A 12,478-nucleotide genomic window follows, 5' to 3' on the forward strand; every position below is an offset into this window, starting at 1 on the left:
AACTCTTTTACAATTTTAGCACTGCACATAAGCTTTTCAAAATCGTTAACGAAGTCCATCGTATATTGATTCAGGTCTGCTTCTCTCCACGACCAAAATGTCTGTAAACTCAATGTTGTATTCTTGATAGATGCTGGATTAGTTAACAGATCAAATAGTAAGCCATAATGATCCGACACAAGTGTGTTATCGGTGTTAAAGTCTTTACAGAAATTTACGTCATTGCTCAAAATGACACGAAGTTCATTCCCATTTATATGCGTACTTCCAGAGCTGTGTTTGACCAAATTGAGTTCTTCTATACACGAGATGAAAGATGAAGCAGTGGGATTGGGTTTGTTTAAGGGTATGTTGAAGTCACCCAAAATGCAGAAGAACTTGTACTCCAGCATAAACTGTGAGACCGTATTATTGAATTCAGATAAAAAATCTTTCACCGATGTACCAGGAATACGGTAAACACATAACAGACAAAAAGTTGTTTCATTGAAATTCATTTCAAAAACTCCATACTCCCAGTTTGAGGTCACATTCTTACAAACGTTTTTCACTTTCAAAGTTGACAGATCAAAAATTCCAATGCCTACGCCTTTTGTTTCTCTGTTAACATAAGAAAACGAGTAGTTTTTTGGTTTCGACAGATTGGAGAAATACAAACAAGAATCCTTTAGCCACGTTTCTGTTATCACCATGATTGAAATTTCATTTGCCAATAGATAAGCATGAATCACGTCAGTTTTATTACACATTGACCTCGCATTCCACAGGCAGCACTTCAGATAAAAATTGTTATCACGAGAATCAGATACCCGGGAAGGGGTTTTCTGATGTAGTCATGCCGAAGAAGTCCCGATGTCCATATCATTTACGTTCTGAAGTGTTTTCATCCATGCCCTTGCTTCATCATTAAGGAAGTACCTGCCTAATATGACGTGTTCGGGCCACGTCGAGGAATCTTCTGCAATAGTTGCCTGACTTTCCGGGAAAATTATGTGGAATGATTTCAGGTCACTTCTTTTCGATGAAAGTTCCCTGCATCCATGAACTATTAATCCACTGTCAATGCAGTAATTACGTAGAGTTTCCTCATTTACATCATTTGACAGTCGACTGATAAAATAGTGTCGTCTAGGCGGATTTCTAGGCTTCATTTCTACCCCTTTGACTGACACGTTAGTGTTGCATGAACCTGTCACAACTGGTACTTTAACAGGCGATAACTTCCTTAGTTTACGTTTCCCACCAGCTACATCAGAAAAATTTGAAGAAAAACTATCTCTTCGCGTCAAGCGGTGAAACAAAGGATTACGGCTCGACTGAGCTTTCGGAAGGGAAGTACTTGCACTTCCGGCAACAGCTTGGGCGTAACTACTCGTTGTCTGATCATCAGCATTTGGACGCTCGCACCCATTCAGGGGATCACCATTATCCACAATAACTGTACTCGGTTTTTGTTTCTGAAAGCGATTTGGAAAATTCGTACGCGTTTGAACGTTTTCACATCAGGGTTCTACAATCAACAATTTCTCTTTCATGATTTTTACATCGTATTCAATATTTTCAATTTTTTTAAGTTTCTCCAACGTGGATTGAAAGATTGAAATTGTACTTATCTTAACACATTCGGGGCATTTCCAAAGCAATTGTCCACATTGAAGTTGAGAAGGAACACCAAGACAGGACGTTTTGATAGACATTTCTCCACACAGGTAGCATGAGATTGTGTTGTCATTGCTCTCAATAGGTGATTGACAGCAGGGACAATGAGAATATTGACGGGGGTCACCACAGCTACCCCGCGAATCATTCGACATATGAAAATCTTCTATTTAATCTCAAATGAATTGTGTAGCAATTAAATTTGTGCTGGGCTTTTCTATTCAGTTTTTCGTTTAATCGATTTTTTGTCTGACTTTTTTCCTCAAAAATGGGATCAACGGGTTTCACTAGTCTCTAAGTATGACTCACTAGTATCTTCGGCGATTCGATTCACCGAAGCATTTTATGAGACCTAAATTTGTGATACCACTTAACCGCCAACGTCACTCCCCCACTCCTCTTCATTCCACCCGTATCCGTGCGCTCACCACCCCCCTCAATTAAGCTAAAACTGGTCTCTCTGAGCAGCGTAGCTTGCTACTGGCGAAGCCAACTGTTCGGCAGGCTTTTGAGCAATTCGCCAGACGTTAGTCGGTTATATTATTTATATCAGTTCATTTCTCAATTCATCAAGAGTACATCTTACTACCAGATGCATCCATAATAACACATTTTCTTAGAAGTAATTTTTTGTAAGAAACATCAATTTTATTTTCTTTCGTATGCTTGCTTCATGTCGAATCATGGCCTTGGGAGTCAATTGGCTGTTTTGCAGCATTCTGCCTGATGTGTCTTGTTTTGGCTTTTCAACTGTTCGTCGTTTAAATAATTGCTAGTTTGGCCAGCGTTTATTATTAGATCGGTGGCTAATTCGAAGCAAGGTTAAATTCAGTATTATTTCGCTATTTTCATAGCTGCTGATTGTTTCAATTTGCATTCGTAGTAACTTTGATGGTATACGAAATAAAATTCGCGCCATACGGGCAAATTTGAACATATAATTGCGCAAATTTTGCTGCTATAATTTGGTGTGCGCCGGCAGTTTTTCATCAATTTTTCAAATTTAGCAAAATATATGGGCTATTAGTAGCGATGATTTCTATAGCACAGTTGGAGGGAAATGAATGTTCTCTGTGCTATTTTTCCAATTTAACTTAATTGGCTGAAAATTCATCATGCTGTTGACAGCCTTTATCTGTGGTGAATAATTTGAAAGCCTAGTCAAATGTCACATTGTATGGCGCACTCAGTTTTTTTATCAGTTACCATTTGTTTATTAAATGGCTAACTCTTCATCACTGTGAAAAGAAATGCTCTGGAATAGTTTTTAACAGCGAAAGTGATGAGTTATGACAAAAATAACTTATAATCTACAAAGTGAAGCAGTGGAAAGAACTTATGAAACACAATAACAAAATTAGTATCCTCAGATTGGTAAAGATGCACGTCATAACAAAATTAATGAACTCTTTTAAAACTAGATTAACAGAAAATGACGCTTGAACATAATTTTCCAACAAAAATCATGCTTGAAGATGTTTATCATACAATTATTGTGTTTTATTTACAAATATGAACATTGATATCAAAAGGTGATGAAAACAAACTATTAGTTCAAATCAATAAAGAAACCAATCAATAATAATTTCATTGCAAAAATAATTTGTGACATTAAGTTTGAATTGCACGAAAAAAAAATTCAGAGAATTCAAAAAAGCCGGCAGCGCTTTTAGTATTGGAAGGGTTTTTGAGTTAACTATAAACAAATCGTACATTTGTTTATCGTTCATACTAAAATACTACGTGTTAACTCGGTCATATTTTGATACTTGTGCGGTGGGCGATCGAAATAATGTGTGTTTGCGGGGGGGGGGGGGTGGGTTCTGAGTTGGAAAGGGCTGTTATATTTCAGATATCTATATTATAGCGCCACAATTTTGAGGATAATTTGTTGATTGTCTGAAAGCGATCAAAAGTGATGATCGGTAAGTAATTAGTTAGCACATTTCAGCACGATTCCTCAAGTGGTATAGTTAAATGTGTAATATCTTGTTCACAACTATTCGAGGGCACAAGTTTAATTGCTCTGCTATGCTGATTGTCTCTTCTGAGAATACTGGAATCGCTGTGGCTTAAGTGACTTGCACTGATCACTGCAAATTCAGTAGATGAGTGCAGGTCTAAACTTCTTTGCTTCTTTTCCAGAGGCTTTTTATCTCCAACTTCTAAACTACTGTACTGTTTGGAGCATATTAGAAGGTTGATTTTTTCACTCGTTTCCAAATCTTCTAACTCGATAATTTTGTGGTCTTCCGAGAAATCGGTCACGGGTTCTATTTGAATAACTACGTTCGTTTGTTGTGGGTTTTGGGAATTTTGGGCTTGTGATGTATCGTTGCAGTGGTTTGTATCGAATTCTGAGTCGTTCGTTTCTATCACTGCTACCGTGTTCGGAGGTGTAGTTGTATTACCTGTGAAATAGAAAAGATTAAACTCTTAATATCACTCGTTTTAATTAGAACAGTCTTGTATTATAAACTCCATGCTACTTTTTTCGCCCTTAGCAGACCGCTTTAAGAATGATTATTCATAACTGCCTCGTTGGTTCACGATTTACCTATCTGAAAATCTGTTCCATGTCACCAAATCTTTCAAATTTGAGCTTCACTCTAAAACCTTGCCTCCGGATGAGCTAATGATTTGTTTCTCATAGTTAACGCCTTGACACAATGTAAAGAAAGATGAGATTTTTCTTCAGAACTTTTGCAAAAAAATAGCCCGATTTTTGTTCTTTTCGATTAATCGAAAGTAGAAGTCCTCATGTGCGGCTGGTAAGTGGCGAGAGTTTTCTTCAGAATAATTTATTCTAATTTTTTTTAATTCTTATATATCCATTAGCTGCTGATGAGCAAATTTTTTATTCTTATATATCCATTAGCTGCTGATGAGCAAGGAAATTGATGTACGTTGTCATCAACTGCGCAAACAAACTTATCGTTGTCCATTTCAATTATATTGCAAAACGTGGTAGCTAAAATACTTCCTCAATTTTATATTAAAAGTTGTGGTTAAGTTGTCTTAGTATGCTGTACAATGTACAATTGCAGTGAACAAATATACAATAAACGATGATGGAGTTTGACATTTTACCGACTCAGATAGGTCCGGTAACTTCACTGAAAAATTTAATTACTATTTTAATCAATGCGGAAGCTAATTAGTGTGCATTTGTGTGCTTGCAATTAAATTAGCGACGCTCAAAAATGGTTTAACGTCAAATTTATCAGATGACAAGGGACAAAAATTTTGAAGTTGAAAAAATTTTTGCCATACTGCTCTAACGTAAAAAACTAAAACTGACGAATTTTAAATTTTTATTGGAGCGTCAGAATAGTGTTAATTAAAAAAAAAGTAGTAACTGTTTTGACATAGAAAAGGCAATGGAGTCTGAAAAAATAGAAATAGAGCGGTGGGCTTCGGCAGTAGCTAGCTAGAGTTTTGTGAGGCTAGCTTAAGCATAAAACAGAGTTGGAAGTGATAGAGTAGAAAGGGGGACGTGAAAGGGAGTTTGGGAGCTATGTCAGTGGAGGGGGATCGAGCGTGCGGAGTTTTGGCCAGAATGAGATTTGGACGAGGGGGAAACAGGCCTTCACACCATACTATGTTGTGTTTTTCCAGCAACATCAATGTCTTCTCAACAACAAATTGTAACGTTAGAAACCAGTAAAGACCTGCGAGAAATGTTGAACGACTTAATGAGTTGCGACTTTTCTGGTTCATTCATTTTTTGAGGACAAAAAATTAATTGTAACAAAAATAAGGTGGCAAATCATGTTCAGGCGACAAATGGCATCAAACGGCAACATGGCCCACATGAATGCTAAAAGCTTTGTTTGAAAAACATTAAGAAAGTTTTGTTGAAAATTAGATAGCGAACAATACTGCTGACTGATTGATTTTTGCTCTTGGTAAATCAACTTCAAGAACTTTGCTGAATTAGGAGAATGAATGGTAAATATTGGAAAGACGACTATTCAATTTCTGTTGGTTTTTTCTTTTGACAAGTGAAAATTAACAAACATATTCGAGTCAGTCAATTGGTCACAGGAAAGTGCAAATTTTCCATATGAAAGCGCATAAGAAAGTGCATAAAATAGCAGGTAAAATATAATAATTACGGATGGAAACACTAACAACAAACAATACGAACAAAATGGAGGATTAAGGTCATATGCATCTTTTGTGAAGTTAAAAACTTCCAACTGCGGTCAATCAAAGTGCGGTATTTGTAAAAATTGACAGATAAGCTGCTTTCTCTTTGAAGCGTTCTATTTTTTTGAAAACGCCGATAACGTTTCCATTAAAATTTTTAATGGGTTGCTTTAATGATTCGCAGTATTTTAGTTTTCTCAATTTAAAAAAAACGTTGACCAAACAACTCACAATTTTTATCAAGCAAGAAACATAAATACACTAAAATTAATTAATGGTAAATTTATCTGAAAATTCACCTGAAAATTACCCTAAAAGTTAAGGGGGCACTTCCCTAAAGTTCACCTTAAAAGTAAAATTTTAAGGAAAAATATAAACTTTTTTCCAGTATTTTGTAATTGTCACTCATTTAGCTCACTCCGTAAATCTATATTAAAAATGTGTCTTAAAACAACTGCAGCTTCTAGCCAAACGTACAAAATTTTCAGTTCGTACGTTTGGCTAGAAAACTAGTTGACAAATTGGCAGCTCTTGATATTAGAGTATAACAAGGAGGCTCGGTAATGTGCGTACGCACATAATGTTCCGACCCCGCTCATCCATATTCTTGACTTAATTGGCTATCAAATGATGAAGAGATAGAAAACTTTCAAGAAACACAGCGTTCAATAAACAACCAATAAAATACGATAATGCCAGACTAGAGAGCCGATAAAAGTTGTTTATGATAGGACTATTAGAAAGGAAAATAATAAAAATCAAACAGCAAACATTATTTACGACCAGAACTCGATGTCTGTAATAAAAAACAACATAAAATCAAACTCACATCAGATAAAAACCAGAACAAAACAGTTTAACATATACTTCATTAGAAATATATTGGTCGCGCAAAACTTCAAAGCCAATGGAATCAACGATTATTGTTATAATTTAAAAAGAAACCAAAAATGTTTTGAAATGTACAAATATATAAAAATCTATTTTTTTTAAATTCTCGTAGTAACAGCAGTAACAACGCCGAGAAACAAATGTTTGAAGCTAAAAACATTATAAAGGCTAAATTATAGCTCACTGAAAACGGGTTGTGACCTGTGTTTACAGAGTCTGAATGACAAATCGACAGAAAAACCATTTAAAAAAGACGAAGCTGGAAAACCAAAATTTATTTTTGAAAACAAAATTTTCTCAAAAGTCATAACAGACTTAGGTTTACAACAAAAAGCTAAAGTCGCGAGCCCACAAAATAACAAATACATAAATAAGCCAAAACTTCAAACAATTTTACGACATGACACTACTCAGGGCACTATAATTATAAGATGTTAGCTGCAAAAAATGTAAATTGTCATTTTCTCTTCATCTTAGCATCAACAAGTGTTCCTTATAAAAGGACTGTTTAGACATGACAACAAAAAGAAACGCCAAAATTGAACAGTACAGAAATCTCGAAAACATTTTATGAAACTAAATGGTCGACGCAATCAATCACAACGTCTAAGCAAATGCGAAAAAAAGTTTGCATCAAGAAAAATAATTGAGACTTCTAATGAGTGAGATTGAGTTAAAGGTTGAACAAAATAAAAGCAGAAAGGAGACATGTAAAAAAATCATTTTTAAATTTAAATTAAAGTCTTTTTAAATTCATTAAAACAAACAGCAAACAACTGACATCTTTAACTAGATTGAGTTGTACGTCTTGAGGAAGCACTATATCGTTATCGTGTATATGGCGTATAACGACGAAAAGAAACATAAACATAGGCAAAATAAAAAAAACACACAAAATTTTGCGAGATAACTGTGTCTCAGCCCAAAAAGCATAAACTATTCAACAAAAACAATTTAGATATTCAAGTACGCTTCCTTCCAAGGTTCTGCTTTTTTACGATGCCTTTTTTTCAATTGGACTTGAAAGGAATGTGATAACGTGACAAGGAAACAAAATGAAACATTAAAATATGCAACTATGATCAAAAATAAGAGAAATTGAAAACGCATACTACCAAAGGAAACCATTAGTTGAATATAAAACCGTTACCGATATCAATTTAGAACTCAAGGTTACCCCTGTTTGGTTTCCCCTTGTTTCTATGGAAACTGTGCTAGACGTTGAGAGAAAAAAGATAAAATAGTGGCAAAGTTCAAAAATTCATCGATATTTTCTCAAAACATTCTCAAAATCCATAGTCATAACAGATATTAGATAACAACTAAAAAAATGTCTAGGTTCCTCTATACCTTCCTTAAACTAACTGGATCTGTCATTGGTGACACTAAGTCATTCGGCTGCAAAAGGTATAAGAAATGAAAGCAAAACTCAAGAAGTCCTTAAAATTTTTACGAGAACAATTACTCAGAGCCATAGAAAACATTAGCTTAACTCTAAAGCCATAATATAGTATCGCTGGGTCTCGTTTATTGTAAATAGCATCTTTCATTGATTGAGCCCTGATTTAAATTTCGTGTCCTTAATTTATATAAAAACATTTACACAGCGGAAATATTCTGAAAAAAGAACGCGCCCCAATAAAATCCAAAAAAAATTTGTCATAAGGATCCATTGTGAGATCAAGATCAGCTCAGATATTGCTGCGCGTCTAACAAAACACTCAATTTTTGAAAATTATTGCGAAATAGATCAATTCTATACAAACTCTTTCCGTTTGTCAAAAAAAATTTTGCATTTTGTTTATTTATCGAGTTTAAATTTCCAAAAAATTGGCAAAATTATAATTCCAGCTGACTCTTGCAGCCAGCGTGAGTCCAACTAGTTCTTTTCGGAGCTTAAGAAGAATATGACCGCAGTTTTAAAATGTCTGCTTCCAGCAAATTTAAAGCGAGTGTTCTGAAAAGGCCATTTTTTTAACGAAAAAGTCTGGATTTTGAGTAATTTAGCATTTATTCTAGCCGAAAAAACTCGGATCGAACAATTCAGCAACCCTCCTCTGTCTTTAGAGATAAAAATCAACAACACTGCCGTTAAAAATTTTAACATATTTTGGCAGAATTGACAAAAATTTGGTCAAAAATGTGAATAAAAACAGCTGCAATACTATTAATATTCACAAAACTTTAAACCTCGATAACTCCCTATAAAAAACGAATATTTAAATTTTTAATTCTGTATTCTACGATGGACGGGCTTTCTAGTGATACCACTCACAACTCTCTACGATTATTATATCGATCAGCCAAAATTGTCTGAACAAAAAAACCATTTGAGTATATAGTTCCTCCCCCCTCAAGAGGTGTCGGAACAGAAAATGTTCTGTAACAGTCATTATCGCACTATAAAACTAAAGTAACACAAAAAAGACTAAACCAAACTAAAAGTGATTTGAAAATTCACCGAAACCGGCAAACATCAAAGTGCGGAGACGTGACCTTAAACGTAATATTTGAATTATATTGACCGACGAAATCTGACAATAGATGACACTTCTGGGGAGCAGAAAAACCCTTTAGTCAAAAATTTCTCGGCCCCTAAAGTGGAGTATGAGCAAAAGGGACCAACAGTGGCTTTGTTAGAATCAACTGGCTGCTGTTATTAACATACGTTTCTATATGACTTGGGATAATGCGTCTTAATACATCTTTGACCCTTGGCCTTAAGCTTTCTCAATCTTTTCTGCTTTTAGGTTATTTTTGTAAGTAAATATTTTCATAATTATAGAAGTTATAACACGCATGATCGGGTTTTTAAATGCCAAATCTCTGCAGAGCCAGATTCTACAATACCAGATTTCAATATAGAGCCAGATTTCAAACTTGCAAGTTTTTGTTTCCAGCAGACACGTTGGTTACGTGACTCTGATAAAGTCAATTCGACAATCTGACTTACATCTCGATCTGCTACGTGATTCTCGATAAACGCAACATTCTCCCATGACTTCATCAGAGTCACGTAACCTATAAAAATCTAATCAACTTTTGTCTCACTAACCTCCATCAGAATTTGCGTCACCATGTTCTTCAGAAAGTGACAACCACGGTTTCTGTCTGTTGTTTTTATTGCTCAATTTGCGAACTAAAGGATACGTTTCAGCTACTGCCCTGGTCTCCGACGTTTCGTCATCGCCCTCCCGTTCCGTCACGTTCGGCGAAACTGAAGACCTTAGAGGTTGAGATTCTGACGTGGCCTCGTTTGCGAGCGTCACTTCATGAGGGCTTTCAGGTAGCGACACAACTCGACTCTGTTTGATAAGTTTTGTCATTCGGGTGAGTGACTTTCGATGTTTGTCAAAGCTTCGTTTAGTCCAGTGCATGTTGTCTTCGTGGTTTATTGATAAGGAAGCGGCTTGTCTTGGCTTTTTTCTGGCTCCCAGGAGTAAGCTGGACCGCTCCTGATTCTCTCCAGAGGTTCCTTTAAGCAAAGATACCCACGTGTCTGAATTACTTTTCAAATCAGTTACTTATTCCAAGGATCAGTTTATCAGCATTGTCATATTGAATAATTAGACTTTCATTGCTGGGCCATACCCAAGGCACATAGAACTGATTTCGAGCTAGTGTTCTTTTTAGTAGAGTGGGCGGTGGTGTGAGATCAATTCAGCCTTACATTTAATCTTTTTTTCCTAAAATAGTCTCTGTTCGTTACAACGGCTATTGCCAGCTCTTATAGAACTGAATGAACCATCATCGGAGTTAAAACATGCATTACTTTGTTTATACATACTGAGTAAATTAAAATTTTGCTCACAGACAAAACTATGTATACCTGATACGTCTATTGTGAGTCCCTTGACATTGCTGAGTCTCTTAGTACACGACTCTCCACTCCCACTCCTGTAGAGAATGGCTAAGGGTACATCGTCTGGTCTTCTAAGCAGGATCTTCTTCGTTCCCATGGCCTGCGACCCACTGGAATTGGGAATAGCTGGCTGCTGTAGATGGGAGTGGTGGGACGCCAGTTTGTTGGAGGGGGAGAGGGGCAAAGAGTACTTTTGATGGGCGCCCAACAGAGGCTGAAATTGGATATTAGAAAAATAACAAAGAATTATAACCGCGCATACCAAGCTATAATTCACCAATATCTCAGTTTGCAAATCTAGAGGTGCTATATCTCACTTTTGTAACAGAGGCTGAAATTGGATCCTTTTAATAACGAAAAGTGGCAGCACATACCAAACTACATTTCAATAATATCTCACTTTTTGGCGGTCAAACAAGCCGACAAGTAAGCCAAACGAATTTTGAAAAAGAGGTAAGTACGCCAAAAATTTTGAGAGACAGACGTATTATGTTTTATCCCTGGCGTCTAGCCCGCGAAGAGGCATGGCCATGAACAGCGGTATGCTGGCTCAAAATTACTAGATATCCTAAAAATGATGTATATTTGTTTCTTTGCTGCTTTGGAATTACATTTGAATTGCAAATAGTGTATGTTGCCTTGACTGTAAAGGGTTATTAATGCACTATTTGTGAAAGATTACCTAACTATTACATAACATTCAGCTTGCTTTTACGTCGGCTCACTTTTATTTTTTGTAGCTGGCACACAGAGCTGCAATTCGCAGGTAATTTTGGCGGGATACCGACGCTTATTACCGTTTTTAACTGGTACCCTTGTTGCATTTGTATAAAAAAATAGATATTTTAGTAATAGTGTGACTGCCTATCCACAACTTGCTTGTGGTGCGGCGACCTTTCTGTATACACGCCATGGCGAATAACATGCCGTACCCGGGTTAGGGAGGCTGGGGGGCATCATCAACATCGGGGGAAAAGGGCAACGAAGGCGGATTATTCTGTGCAGTGTGTTCGTGTTAAACTGCTGGTATTAGATCCAGCCAGTTGATTACCTCTACAATGTCAGAGATTCTACTCAAGTAAGAGTTTAGCAGGGGGCAGTATTCAGTTCTCAGTTGTGCTAATGGAATAAGTGCAATTCGTGGCAGCGGTTGTTCTTCTACCATCTTTGGTAGAGGTGTATGTTGTTGCTTGCTGTCTTTGGTCACTTCTTTTCAATTGAATTGTTCTCTTTTGGTTTTTGTTTCACGCGGTTCCTATAAGTATAGTTTAGTGTCGGTTTCATGGGACAAAAACTGGTTGAAGTTCTCTTTTTATCAGCACAATGGCACTGATAACTGTCAGCTAGAAATCGCTCTGTTAACAATTCTGTGTGAGCTTCAACAGGCAGCATTTCACCCTCATTGTGTAGGTCACTGTTGTGGAACATTTCTACACAGACAGTAATTGTTCGAAAGGCAGTGTTTTATTGTGTATGTAGGTAGTTCGTTTGTTTTGCTGATTGTGGAAGCCCAAATGGGAGCACCGTAGTTCAGGACGATCCGACCGATTGCTTTGACAGTCACAGTGTCTCTTTTGTGCAGCCCCAATCGCTACCAGCAATCTTTCATTATGTTATTGCGCTTTTAGATTGTTTCTTTGGCGCTCCCTACATGTTCACAAGAATTTGGCATATCGAAGGTGACACCAAGTACTTTTTGGACTTTGCCACTCCTTGCTCCATGTTGTGAACAAAATTGCACTTGATTTCTCAGCCGATAACTTAAATATTCTTGATTCTAGCCAGTCGTGTAAAATATTTAAGTAGGGAGTTATCATGTCACATAATTTTTCAACCTGTGGGTGAGATGTAGCTTAAGTTATATCATCAGCTTAAAACCTGAGGTTTATATTTTTTTGGGGTAGAGGCAGCTTG

General features: G+C 36.5%; 1 protein-coding gene across 1 annotated transcript in view; it reads right to left on the minus strand.

Annotated features, from left to right (window-relative positions):
• Positions 1–2,910: 2,910 nt before the first annotated feature.
• The window catches only part of LOC142347985 (uncharacterized), a 113,509-nt gene continuing 103,941 nt past the window's right edge, over positions 2,911–12,478 (minus strand). Inside the window, exons 29-31 of the mRNA XM_075399149.1 lie at positions 10,532–10,778; positions 9,758–10,177; positions 2,911–4,070 (exon numbers count right to left, since the gene is read on the minus strand). Of these exons, the coding sequence (XP_075255264.1) occupies positions 3,607–4,070; positions 9,758–10,177; positions 10,532–10,778 (1,131 nt within the window). The 3' untranslated portion in view covers positions 2,911–3,606. The remainder of the gene's footprint in view (positions 4,071–9,757; positions 10,178–10,531; positions 10,779–12,478) is intronic.

Source organism: Convolutriloba macropyga, chromosome 10, assembly GCF_964194025.1.
Source record: "Convolutriloba macropyga chromosome 10, txConMacr16.3, whole genome shotgun sequence".
Lineage (NCBI taxonomy): Eukaryota > Metazoa > Xenacoelomorpha > Acoela > Convolutidae > Convolutriloba > Convolutriloba macropyga.